General features: G+C 43.1%; 2 protein-coding genes across 2 annotated transcripts; both read left to right on the forward strand.

Annotated features, from left to right (window-relative positions):
* Positions 1-216: 216 nt before the first annotated feature.
* LOC134086910 (transcription factor PU.1) lies at positions 217-3,340 on the forward strand. Its single transcript, XM_062540100.1, has 6 exons — positions 217-401; positions 686-717; positions 968-1,133; positions 1,501-1,628; positions 1,934-2,078; positions 2,644-3,340. The coding sequence occupies exons 2-6, from the start codon at positions 697-699 to the stop codon at positions 2,952-2,954; spliced, it is 771 nt and encodes a 256-aa protein (XP_062396084.1). The 5' UTR covers positions 217-401; positions 686-696; the 3' UTR covers positions 2,955-3,340.
* Positions 3,341-5,390: 2,050 nt separating this feature from the next.
* On the forward strand, positions 5,391-8,453 carry LOC134086911 (adenosine receptor A1-like). The gene is made up of 2 exons (XM_062540101.1): positions 5,391-5,765; positions 6,452-8,453. Exons 1-2 carry the CDS (start codon positions 5,443-5,445, stop codon positions 7,176-7,178), a joined length of 1,050 nt encoding a protein of 349 aa, XP_062396085.1. The 5' UTR covers positions 5,391-5,442; the 3' UTR covers positions 7,179-8,453.
* Positions 8,454-14,270: the final 5,817 nt, after the last annotated feature.

Raw genomic sequence — 14,270 nt, forward strand, 5'->3', positions numbered from 1 at the left:
CGGCAAACGCATCGGGTCCCACCGTTAAATCCATCTGAAGGCTTGATTGTGAGAAAAGTTTGCATAAAGATGATAACAGGTTGGCAATAGCTACTGGGGAATCCAGGGGTGTGGTGGGAGAGACAGGATGAGAGAGAGAGAGAAAGAGAGAGCGAGAGAGAGAGAGGGAGAGGGGGGGGGGTAGGTGGGAGGGAGGGATAAGAGAAGGAGGAGAGAGAGAAATGGTCCAGGTGTACAGTATATAAGGGAAATGGAGAGTAACAGTTGTCCAGTTCAGGTAAACTGGAGCTCCACCCTCTTGTTCTCGCACTCTCTCACATGTGTCTGACAAAAGGATTTTAGGCATCTAAGTTCTACTTCCCCGTACAGAGGCGCCACTACGCAGTCACAGAGAGGAAAAGGTAATCACAAGCAGGCTTCTAACTTTCATTGACAGAAGCAGCGATGTTTAGGTACTTTTGTTACCATTGGTGTCTGAGTTCTGTGACCTTCTCCATCTTTAATGTACAAGTTGTTACTGTCATATTTGTGTGACTGGATCATTTTCACTCTTCGTCAAAATGGATTGAGATTCAAGATAGGACTGTTAGACAGCATTCCATTTAATTCAGAAAAGTAGGTCAGGTAGACTTGTGATTTTACTTCACGATGCTGACAATCTATGTATGTTTCTTGCTTTTGACAGGCTTTTCAAAAATGTTGGCGACACTAGAAACTGTAAGTGACCATTTTTAATGCTCATATTGAGTGTTACAGATATAATTATACTTCTTTCTTTTGTACTTTTGTCAATACTTATCAAGTGCACTTAAATGAATGTTACTCTATTAATGGAATAAATACTACTAGGAATGCTGGTTTAAAATCATCAAATAAGCTGGTAGTTTCTTCAAGCAATTTAAATAACTGACCACAATGGTGCAGCACATATCAAATAATAAGCAATACCAACTCTGCCTTTACTCAGAGCTGCTACATCCATGACTATGGGCCTCGAGACATTGCCTCCTCTCCTAAGACAGTGGAGGTGGACCTGGATGTGATTGAAGAGTACCTGAAGGAGCACTCAATGGAGGTCTCATCTGGTGCATGTGTGCAGAACAGCAGTGAGGAGGCACACAACTGCATCCAAGGTAAGAACAGAAGTTCTGGTAATCTGTCCGCAATAGTGGTAAATGTTACTACTTAAATGGTAGTCTTAAATGGCGTGGTCTTAAACTAATCTTAAGCTAAATTAAGTTATTTTTGGAGTGAAACTATTGGTAAGAAATAAAGTCAGAAACAGAGAGTTTAGCTGAAACAGAAAGATCTGAAACTTCATGAGCTTATGTACGGTATGTGTGAGCCCTTTATACACATGCATAAAACAGACACTTGACTATGGTGTGGACTGCGTCCAATATAGAGTTAAACTTTAACTTTTCTTCATCATTTTGTGTGCTTAACAGCATGATGTTTACAGTATGCAAAACAAAGCTGATCAAGAGTGTTTTTGTTTAGAGGGCTGGGCTTCACAGCAAGGACACTATGAATGGCATTATAGTGTCCCTCATACTACAGAGGAGGACTGCTATAAGCCACATGCTCCACAACAAGCCTGGTACCCTCACCCTAGAACAAACGAATGGGTGAGTGCTAACACATTTGGTGATCTGTGAATTAGTTTGATCACCTGGCTATCTGTGACTATTTCCCCATTTTGTACGAGCTAACAAATCAAAACCTTTCCTCCTACCTTACCAGGATCAATTCAAACACACACACACACACACACACACACACACATGTATGTGTGAGAACCATTAGTTAGATCAGTAGGCCTATCATCTCAGCATCTCACTAGTTTGAAAGGACCCACCTTTGATTCAGCTATCTCTCACCCTGATTATGTGCATTCTGAAAGCCTGACTATGTGTGTTATTATCTGTTGTAGGTGCATGGCCAGTTTGCAATCGCAACATACAGTGACTCCGACTCTCAGTCCAGCAACTCTGGCTATCATGAGTGCCCCCCATCACCCCCCTCTGATACGATGGGACACAAAGACAGTGAGCCTCTGCCCTTGGCTTCCCTATCAGGTATGGAACATCCATCACTCTACTAGGAACACTACAACAACAACAACAACAACATGTATGTGTATATGTATTTATCTAGCACGTTATCTACATACCCAAAGAACTTTACAATGAAGAAGAAACGTCACTTCAACCACCACCAATTAGTTACTACGTTAAACGTTAAACGTAGAATTACAGCTGAAAACCGTACAAGAGCCATCATAAACCAATAGCTGCAGTCTGTGTTTACTTCAAGATACCAGAGGATCATGTGCACTATGTGATTCGAGTTTATACGGTTGAATGTACTCAAAACCATAATACAGACAGGGTTTACATAACCGCCATCCTGACCACAATGTAAATGAATCTTAAGCCCTGCATATCATATCTGTAACTGTAACTGTAAACCTGTCTCAGCAACATACCACAGCTTGAATACCCTGTGCTTTCCTCACATTTCACAAATAAGTGTAACCCTAAATGTACTGTACCATCACCAGTGTCGCAGTCGACTTTTGGTGTTTTTATTGCACTTTTTTCCCCCCTATTTATCTGACGCAATCTAATTGCACTCTGTTAGGCAAGAGGAAGGAGCGTCTGTTCCAGTTCCTGTACGAGATGCTGGAGACTCCCGAAATGCGCAGCTGCATCTGGTGGGTGCAGTCGGCGAGCGGCACCTTCCAGTTCTCCTCCCAGAACAAGGAGAGGCTCGCCCAGATGTGGGGCCGCCGCAAGGGCAACCGCAAGACCATGACCTACCAGAAAATGGCGCGGGCCTTGCGCAACTACTCCCGCACGGGTGAGATCCACAAGGTGAAGCGCAAACTCACCTATCAGTTCACTGGGGACACCCTCAAAGGCCTTCAGCGAGACGCTCAGTCAATTAGTTAAAGTCATCTATCCAAGCCTAGATGTTCAGTGATGTACATAAATACTGAGTATTTGTAAAGAAAATGGCAAAGGAAGCTGACTGTTTATTTCTTAAGATGCATCTTAGTAATTTAAGATGATTACTCTGAAGGAGGTGTGTTGGAGTTTGATGACACATTTCTTAATGATAAAGGAGGTAATTTTAATGAATGGCCCACATTAATTTATGAAATTGGTGGAAAATCATTGGTCCATTGACTCTACAATTTATAAATCTGAGGATTGACAAATATTGTACGTAACTACGTTATAAGTAGTTTTGACTTTTTTATTTTTTGTAAATATGCCTATTTGTACTTTGTGTATTCATCATCTTGTCCTGAAATCAAGTAAAAAAAACCTGTTGATCCAGACTTTGGGGGCATTTTTAAACTTCTTTGTGCTATGGCTGACATGACACTGGACAGGACTACCTAACTCACACAGCTCACGGGAAAAACAGTATGGTTTTGTAAAACAGCCCACATCTCGGCTTCAGCAGCTACTGACAGACATAGACAAACTTTGCATTATTCTGCTTTCCAGCATGTTGCATGTTTACCCCTCACTTTCCATTCTCTTTGTCTTGCCGATAACACGTTTACCCCCAGCCACCCTCCAGGGCAGATCTGATAAGCCACATAAAAGGTTCAGTGACAGACCTGTTTTCTTCAACCATTTTCGTCCTCCGCTCCGCATTATCACTATTAGTCCGATCAGAATTCTCTCAATCCCCTATCCAATAATCCACCCTCCACACCCCCAACTTTCCACACATGCATGACAATATGCAAAACAAGTGTACTCTGGAAAACCGCCACTGCAACAGAACTGTTAATGATTCACAGCCGCGAAACACATGTGTTGTAGCTGCATGGACGAATGCAGGGTTAATGGAGGTGCAGGGGCTTCCAAGAGATGGACAGATAAAAAATGTTCAGTCAAAAGATGGGCGCCTAGAGCAACGTTTGTCTACGTGTACCGCCTTCTGTCTGCATACATTTATTTCAGTTTTGTGTTTGTGTGGGTGTGTGTGTGGGCGGGTTGGGTGTGTTCACTCAATTAAACTTATATATTTTCATTTGTTTAACGTGATGCTATGCATAGTACCACAGTCAGACTATATTACCGATCTCACCAAACAGGTATCATTAGATCTTTGTCTAATTTAAGGTTAGGGATGTGGCCTAACTTGAGGGAAATCTGTAAACATCAATTGGCAAGTCACTGAGTGACGTGATGAATCCTTGTTGCTTTGTTAAGCTTTAATATAAAACATGCCTGTTGCCCAGGCACTTCTATTGTCAGAATCCAAGGGCGTAGCAAGAAATAGGCCCCTTGACAAATCTCATTGTCTATTGACTATATTTTTCAAATTTTACTTCCTATACTTTCTGCAATGTTCTACTCCTCTTCCTAGTGCTGGGGCCCTATTCCTTTTTCAATCTTCCAGCAATCTGCTATGAGAAAGTAATCAATATTCTACTAAACCAATCTCCCAATAGTTCACTCCTTCTACAGTATTTCACGCAGCTTCTCCTTACTCATAGCACAATGTTAAACCGCCACACGGTGGCACCAGAGACTCCCTGCTGAAATGTTGCTAGTGTGAGGGAGGCCTGTGTGGAGGAGTGCGGCTTGAGCTCTGTGGTCAACATGTCCACATCTGGTACTTACAGACATCCTTAAAGGTTTCCTCTGGGAAAAAAATAACAATGCTGACACAATGAGCACAAATCATTAGTACCTCCCATGTCTACAGCCAATCGCCCCCACACATGCATTGAGGAGGAACGATGCAGTACAGATGTGAAGGGTATGTGTGTGCCTGTGTTTGTGTGTGTGTGTGTGTGCGCGTGCATGTGAGTGTGCTATTTGTTGTAACAGAGTTCACTGGAAGAAGCACTAACCTCCCAGAGAATTATGGTATTAGGTGACCCTCGGGGTGCAAGTGTGTTTTTGTGTGTGTGTGTGTATGTGTGTGTGTGTGTGTGTGTGTGTGTGTGCGCTCATATGGGTTTTGGGGAGTGTGATTCTCTTAGTCTGTTTCGGTGCTTTGCTCCATGTGGGGTATGCATGTGTACGTGCTTTGTGGCCTGAGTGTTTGTTTACGTATAGTGTATGGGTATGTGTGTGTGTATCGGTGTGTTTCTGTGTGTGTGTGTGTGTGCGTGTGTGTGTGTGTGTGTGTGTGTGTGTGTGTGTGTTTTGGGGTGTGGAGAGGTATGCACGACACCAAAAACTAGTACTTCCCACACACACTGTGAACACCACCGACCACCACTGACCCTTAGTTAAAAAACCTCTCCCATCAGGAAATAGGAGAGAACTCAACATCACCGCCCCCGCACCCATGGCTTTATCTGTCTTACCCTATCCTCTTGGTCCTTTTCTCTCTCTTTCTTTCCTCTCGACTCATCCCCCTTTTGCTGCCTCTGCCTCTGTGACTCTCTGCCTCTCGGTCTTTCCCATGGCCTGGATGGTGTACATCTCGCTGGAGATTGCGATCGCCGTGGCTTGTTGCCTGGGGAACGTGATGGTGGTGTGGGCCGTCCAGATGAGGCGGTCCCTGAGGCAGCCCACTTTCTGCTTCGTGGTGTCGCTGGCCGTGGCCGACTTCCTGGTGGGGGCCGTGGCGGTGCCTCTGGCCGTGCTGGTGGACGGCTGGGTGTGCACGTCCTTCCATGTGTGCCTGGCGGTCAGCTGCGTGGTGCTGGTGCTCACCCAGGCCTCCGTGCTGTCGCTGCTGGCCATCGCCGTGGACCGTTACCTGCGCGTCAGGATCCCCCTCAGGTGAGTGTCTAGACGGGACACAACAAGGTCAGACAATGAAGAGCATAGCTGATCACGTGTGTACTGCCTCTAAACTCCGCTAAAGAGAGATTTTGACTGAAGAGACTAATTCTGTTAACACTGATTGCAAAAATTTACTAGAAATTGTCCAAATTCTGAATGTTTATTCCTATTACCAATCCTCCTAAAAAGCCTAAAACTGGTAACTACAGAGGAGTATCATCCAACTCCAAAACATATAGGATGTTACTGTGATATGTGATTCATTTAATTATATACATTTCCTGATATATTTGAGATGTGAAACAGTAAATATACTGTACCTGTGTTTCATGTCTATATCAGGATTTGTAATGTACTGTAAGGTTCTATAGTATCAGAGTATTGTATGAACATTCCATACCATCTGTTTCTCACTGGTATGTTTAACTTTCCCACAGTCTGAGCAGTAATTTCTGTGGCAGGAAAGCATAAAGTTGCAGTGTCACATACATTAGGCTTTGTTGACACCAGTAAAATACTTCCTAGCAGACTCTCTCAAAATGGCCTCAAACGTCCCCCATGGCTTGTAAGAGACCACTTTCCCACATTTTGAAAATGTGCAACCGCAATGGAAAATCAGTTTCAAATGTAACCACCAACCACCCTCTTCCTCCTCCGCCCCTCTCCTCTTCCTCTGGTCACAGATACAAACAAATGGCCACTCAGCGTCGCTCCTGGGCAGCGGTGGCTCTGTGCTGGCTCTTCTCCTGTTTTCTCGGCTTCCCCCCGCTCTTTGGCTGGCACAACGGAAGCCCTGGCGGCGCGCCATCCTCTGCCAACTCCACCGTCATCGAGTGCACTTTCCTGGCCGTGATCTCCCTGCCCTACATGGTCTACTTTAACTACTTTGGCTGCATCCTGCTGCCCCTGCTGGCCATGACTGTGCTTTACGCCCTGGTGTTCCACAACCTGCGCGTGCGTCTGCGGAGGGTGCCTGCGTCCCCGTCCGCCGAGCCACAGGGCGGCTCCAGGGCCTTCTACGAGCGCGAGCGGAGGCTGGTCAGCTCGCTGGCGCTCGTGCTCGCGCTCTTCGCCGTGTGCTGGATGCCGCTGCACGTCATGAACTGTGTGCTGCTCTTCTCCCGAGGGGGAGGGCCCAACGACAGCGACAGCGACGGGGTGGTCTCCCAGGGCACCTTCTACGCCGGCATCCTCCTGTCGCACGCCAACTCCGCCGTGAATCCCGTGGTGTACGCGCTGCGCATCCGCAAGATCCGCGAGGCCTACGTCGAAATCTGGAGACAGTGCTTTCTGTGCCGCCATAAAAGGCAGAGGCGGAGGAACTCGGACGTCTGGCAGGGCGGCCTCCCAGGCAGTCATGAGACCGGGAGCAGCCCTGTGTCGGCGTCAGCACAGGCTTCCAGACTGTGAGGTTTGTTTACAGGACAGATCCGCGCTTTGAAAGACTTATTTGAACAGACGGGAAAGAGCTGCTTGTGATTTCCATACAACAATTATAAGTTGAGTTAAGTTATGCAATTACAGTAGAGTGAGGGCAACAACATGTTATGATAGATCAAATAATACTGTAAAAGTGTGAATTGCATCCAACTTCAGCCTTTGGGGCCCGAGTGTGTCTTAGTAAATAACATTCCAGACAAACAAATACATCTGGAAATATGCTGTGGCCATCCGCTCTCTCTTGCTGTCCTTGGTTAATCACATACAGTAGTACTGTAAATTAGGCTCAATGGAGGAATCCTTCTAATTTCAAAAGAGGTTGAGGGGGAAAAGGTGGTGCCCCCTCTGTACCACTGAATCTGGACTCTGAGCTTACGGGGACTTGCTATAATAAAAAGCAATGTGAGTCCTTTCCTCATGGGGGTGCTCCACACAAAGATAATAGTTTTTTTTCTTGTGTACAGTAAAAGTGTGTGTGTCTTTTAGTATTTGTGTGTGTGTGTGTGTGTGTGTGTGTGTGTGAGAGAGAGAGAGCATACAGTATACTGCATCATTTTACTACACTTGTATTACAAATGGCAAACAATAGAGTCTCATGAAAACATTGTGTTTATATCAGAAATCTTGTTTGTAGATGCAAATAATCATTCCTTCTGCGTTTTGTCATCATGATGAGATGACATGCACGCTTGTTTGTTACACAGTAACACAGATTAACACTCACTGGATATTTGTCATGTTTATATGATCTGAGATTTCCTTGTTTTGATTTATCTTTCCTTTCTCCATTACTTTATTAAAACCCTTAACATGATGACGTAACAAATTAAAGACAAAAAAGCGTTTGGTAAAAAGTGAAATATTTTATTAACTATAACTAACCCTCATGAAACACCTCTCAGAATTACAGATTTCAAACTATTGCAATGATGGAAACAGAAGAAACATGCTTGTCTATCTATCTAACTATTTGTCATCCACTGTGTATTCCGTGTATAACTGTGTGACACTGTGTATAACACTGTGTATAACAGATTACATCACATTTCTAAAGTGTTTCACAGCTTGGTAAACTGAATACACAAACAAACAATACAAAACCAAACTCTGTAATGAAGGTAACATAACAGTATCATGTTACCATCATAGGTAGTGTTACATGGCAAAACAGCCAGTATATCACCACAGCATTAATCATAACACCATTATATCATAACAAATGATCTGTCACAGAAACATTTCATTGCATTTCAAATGTGCTACGACATACAGTATGCATGACATGGTGTATAACATTCAGGTTAAAGACCAGGAAACTGATCACTGAATTTGACAAGTAATTCAAAGCGCAGTCAGCATAGACAATTCTATTCACTTAATATCAGCCGTGAATCCCAAACCTAAACAACAAGTTTTTTTATCACTTTGGATAAAAGTGTGCTAAATCCCACTCACTTTACCGTTACCGTTACCTTTACTTTATATTCCTATGCTGTGTCCTGAGTTGAAGACCTGTGCCTTGTGCACCCCTCGGGGAAGGCAATAGACTGTATAGTTATCACCAGAATAGGGAGGGGACCCCCCCCATCAAACTATACAACCTACTACCTCACCTCGACAAGGCATTAAATCAGTCTTCTCTCACCACCGAGAGCCACGCAGTCCAGCGCATCTCAGACGAGCGGACCTTGAACCACAGCCATACAGTACAATGATTCAACGACTTCTGTGCCGCGGTACTTTTTACGATTACAGGTCATGACTCAAATAGTGCTGAGGTCTTGGTGGAGTCCCTGGATGCTGTTCGTTCGGGTCTCGGCCCGGCAGCAGGCGACTTGGCTGTCACCTTAGGAAAGACAGTAGATTGCATAGTTATCTCAGAGGGAGCACGCCCAGCCCCACAACTATTCAATCTACTACCTCAGCCCCAAGGACAGCAGGGTACCCACAGGGGAGTGGGCCACAGGAGAGAAGGTGGCCATACACCTGTTGGACACATGGACACGTTAGAAATGCAGATCCAAATCCACATCTTCATCAAAATGATTCTTTGCTTTCACAACTTGAAAACACTGCGCAAATGTCTGTATAACATATTGGTATTGATATCATTATCATTAATGATTGTTATTAGTACTTCTTATTTATAAGTAGAAGTAGTAAGAAGTACTACTAGTAATAGTAGTAGTACTGGTAGTTCTAGTAGTATTACACAAATATACTTCAATTAATTCCGCAATTTACACATTCAGTGTTCTGGAAAACAGATATATCTTTGGGGGAAGCAAATAAAAATGTAAATGTATAAAGACCCCTGCAAAAGTCAAGTGAATACTCTTAGGGAGCACTGATTTTGAAAGGAAAAAAAATTCGGTGGGTACAGAGCCCACATCGCGAAAGGAAAGGGGTCTTGATGCTGTGCCAGGAGCTAGTGCCCATTTTGTGAAAAACACAGCTCATTCTGACATGACAACCTTACGGAAGCTTGTTGTTTAACTGTCTGAAGTAAACAGATGAATTTAGATACGGCTTCCACCAGCTGCCTCTTGTAGCCTGTAAGAAAGGCTGCGATTCTGCTAGTCCACACGACGGGAGAAAGGAAACAAAATGGCTGTGATTCAGCCATCTTAGGGCACAAGGGGACTCTCATCCCAAGCTGACAACATCTGCAAGGTGATCGTAACTGACATATGCGTGTCAAGGTCTGAAGTGGTTCGGTTTGAGTGTGCAACTGAGATATCGTTCTCTAAGAAAGCACAAAAACACAGCACTTGGCATCATTTCAAAGACTAAAGACGGCAAGGATCGCTTGTGGCTGTGGACTATTAAGGCGCTTCCCACAAGTACACAGCACCTCGAAATACACTCCTCTCAAAATAAATGAAACAATTCTGACCCAACAGGTAGCAAGACACAGATTATTACCGTATTTCCTGCGGTAACTTTCATGTGTTACTGTGTAAATATGTGCATTAATGCCACAACATGTGTCAATGTGTTGTTCACAAAGCTGAACTTGTAAACTCTTCAGCTGTCATCAAACAAAAGAATAATACATACATATTATAGCTCTTAATGCCACATATATCAACACAGGCATGCCATCCATTTACAACTATGAAGCATAAACATCACAGGAAAATCACTGCATTCAAATGTCCAACGAATGCTAATAACTTAGTTTGTATAACATGGTTTACATGGATTCAAAACAGATCAAATATTAAATTGAAGGGCAAATTGTATGGATACTATAAACCTCATAAGCCTCTTTTGTCTGAAGATACACCAATTCAAATCCACTTTCAAGGTTCAATGATATTGTATTCAATGTCTTAGGATACACCAATTCAAATTCACTTTTAAGGTTCAATGATACTGTATTGCATGTAATTGCATGAAAAGAGTTTTTCATGGCACCCAACATGTGTATTGGCATTCTCCATCAAGTGCTGTTGATACTGATAGTTTAATCTGTCCATTCATGTGTGATACTAATCATAGCTCACAATAGTGTGGCTTCACTTAATTCCACTTAATTTCTCCATTCAGGTTTTCTCCTTTCTTCATCTAAAAAGTCCTATATGTAATCCTTTACAATGTACAAGGCACAACGGTATTGCAGGATTTAAAGTTAGCATTAAAATAAATATTGTATCAATATGGAAATATAAATAATGTTCCATGTGTTGTGTGTTTGTCATGAGGTTTTGATTTCATCAATTTGTACAAAGAGAGAGAAATAACTCCCAAAGCTATTCAGTCTGCCAATGGTTTGGTTAGTATAGATAACCCTAAACATCATATATGTACAGAAAAGGTTCAACGATAAAAAAAAGTAAAATAAAAAAAACAAGCATGAATTGTTATTTTGGAGCCATTATTAGTCCTAATGGAGTAGTCATTCCAGCAAATGTGTTTGACACCGATACTTGGAAGCCTCCATACTCATTCTCATTCAAATCGCAATTTGTGTATTTCCGAACAGCCGTATTCATAATTCGGGCATACTCCGAGTTGGTACACATTAAAGTGGTGGGCACGCCGCGTTAAAACCCTGAGCCAGGGCTGGAGCCGGGCTACCCCTCAGACAGGGGGGTGGCGGGGGCTGCCTGCTTTGCATAAATTAGCATGAGAACCACATCCACTGAAAGGCAGCGCCGCAATTCATTAACATTCAGAACTCCTTTTGGCCTAATTAAGCCAGACAGTGATTGAAATGTTTTGGCATGAAGCTGGGCCCGACCAGAGACCAGCTCAAAGAGGGCCAGCCTGACAAAGGCGACTAAGCTGCGAGAGAGAGGAGGGGGAAGTGGACTGGCCAAGGGCTAGGCAGCGCAGACGGTAATTGAGACATTGTCGTCATCTGTTGGTGCATGCTGACAGTCAACTCAGACTTGACTCCATGGACTAGGGCTGCTACACTTGATTACAGACTACAGAAAGTTCACACACATTACAGTTTTGAGAGATGAGAGCAAACTGCTGGCATTAACGGGTAATTAGTGTGCTTGCAAAAGCACACTATTGTTATCCGTGCGTTTCATATACTTATTTATCTCAAGTCCAACTTTTGTCTCCCTATCTTGTCCTAGGGATTTAGAGCTAGAGACGCTGTTCCACTTCTCACGCGTGGGTCCTGATGCGAGGATGGTGGCTTGTATACAGCTTTTTGATACGGCATGTCGTTCTCCCGTTATTCCAGTTTTTCCGGTCGATTTTTTCCCATAGGAATGAATGGAAAAGCGATTTTTGAGCGCTGATGCCCACACATTTTTCCACCTGTAGCCCAAACCGTAAGACATAAAATCATGAAATTTGTTATGCTGATAGAGGAGACTACCCTGATTGACACCACCAGGTTTCATGCTCGCCACTCTCACGCTCTAGCGCCACCAACTGGTCAAAGATTGAAAACACGTTCATGCCCGTAACTTTTGATCCGTATGGCCGATTTTTATAAAACTTATACCATTGGAATCCTCTGACTCAGCTGATTCCAACGCACTATGTGACGTCATTTTCCGCCATGATGGATTTTCCACCATTTTGAATTTTGTCCAAAGTCAAAGTAAAGCAACTCTGGCCGCATAGTTTATCCGATCGTCATGAAACTTGGCACGCGTGATCTACAGACCAAGGCGGATCAACCGCCTTGATTTCGCCTTCATACGTCCAAGCGTTAGCCTGTGACAACCAATTAAATTCAGCGAGCGAAGCCGCCAAACAGGAAGTGTGCCTATCTTGGAAATACTGTGACGTATGAAAGCCATATTTGGTGGGATGACTTGAGACCCCATCCAAAGCACCCTCAATAAATTTGGTGTTATTCGGTCTGTCGATGGCTCTATAATTAGCAAAAACGTGTGTGTTGGCGAATGTATACTATTAAGCAGAATAGCTCATCTTAAATTGCTTAGGTCATGCAGAAATGACATTTCAGAGTGATTTAAGATACAATGTTGATATTTTTTAAAAACATCAAATCGAGGCCATTCTTGTAAAACATATCGGTGTAATTCTCACAGCACTATGGAGTCATTCCATGTATTTTCATACCTTCATTATGGAATGATAGTAGACTTCCACTGTTCAATTGATCATTGGATGATATGGATTGTCCCCAACGTTACAATGTGGGTGTGATTCTAGGAAGGTCCGCATCGGGGTGACTCATCCTGAGACTGGTAGATCTAAGCAATGCCATGGCCCCAAGGGGCAAGTACGGACTTACGCGCTGTTAGATATTGCCTGCGTTCATTTGGTATATATACTCGACAATCACACGATGTTTCATACTGACGGTGTGTTTTGGATGATTTGTATTGGCCTGAGCATTCTGGGTAAACTTCGATATTCAAATTCGGCGAAATACCGGAAGTAGAGCGGTCGCCCTGTCTGAGGATTTTAAGTTTCGTTTTCTGTTGTGATGATGAGCAGACGGCTGTGCACAAAAAACATAGATAATTAATTTACCCTTAGACAATTCCTGCAGTTATCCTGAGTAATCCAGCCCTTTACATTCAGAGATGCGATCATTGACAAAAAGTAAGTTTGATACATACATCGTTAATTCACACTGGTATGCAAGAGGTTTGCTAATACACTTAAACTTGCTCTTGACATGATTTCCATGAAGTAATATACTGTAAGTGTTCTCTGAAATTATAATACTTCATGTGTTTATCTTAAGAATCTACTGTTTAGCGTTTCTACTGTAAGGACGTAGACTAGTCTTGCATCTCTGTACTCTTCTTCTGTTGAGGTGTTGTTGCCTAGTGACGCCCTCTCGTGCAGCCTCATGCTAGTTCATTAGAGACGTTATCTAGTAGTACACCACAGTGTTGGTGAAGTTCATGACGTTAGTTTTGAGTGAGTTTACTGCCAATTACCTTAAGTTGAAGTTGTGTGCGTGTATGACAACAAAAGTAAGTGACCGTAACCTTCGGTCATGTGTATTGGGAGTGGGATGTATCTTTCACGTTGATATGCAAGGACTTAGCATGCTAAACGGAGCATTAGCATTAAGGGTTTGAAATGAAGGAAGCCTGTGTTACTTGTAGATAGATAGATAGATAGATAGATACTTTATTGATCCCCAAGGGGAAATTCAAGATTTCGAGAAAATTCGAGAAAAATTCGAGAAAAATTGTGTGAGAAGTTGAGCTTATAGAATGAGAGATAGCGATACAGTTTATTTAGTGACCATATTAATGACAGTTTATTTGGTTCTTTACAGACCACTATACATTATAAGTTTATTCATGCTGTTGTATGGTGGAAGAAAACTCAATACAGAAACTAAGGAGAAACTACTGCTTCACAACCAGTATTCTAACCAAAGATTCTAGCGCTGTATGATCTTTGGTTCTAACTGACGCCACCCAAGCAACACAATCAATCAATCCATACAGTCCTTTAGCCCCATAGACAGTAAAAGATAGCCCTCATTAACAATCTCCGACTGGAGGAAATTTGTACCTGTGCTGTGCGAGTTAACGCTATTACACAGTACCGTTTACGCCGCTAGATGGCGTTATTGACCACATAATAACTGTAGTC

The sequence above is a fragment of the Sardina pilchardus genome, chromosome 7 (assembly GCF_963854185.1).
Source record: "Sardina pilchardus chromosome 7, fSarPil1.1, whole genome shotgun sequence".
Classification (NCBI taxonomy): Eukaryota; Metazoa; Chordata; class Actinopteri; order Clupeiformes; family Clupeidae; genus Sardina; species Sardina pilchardus.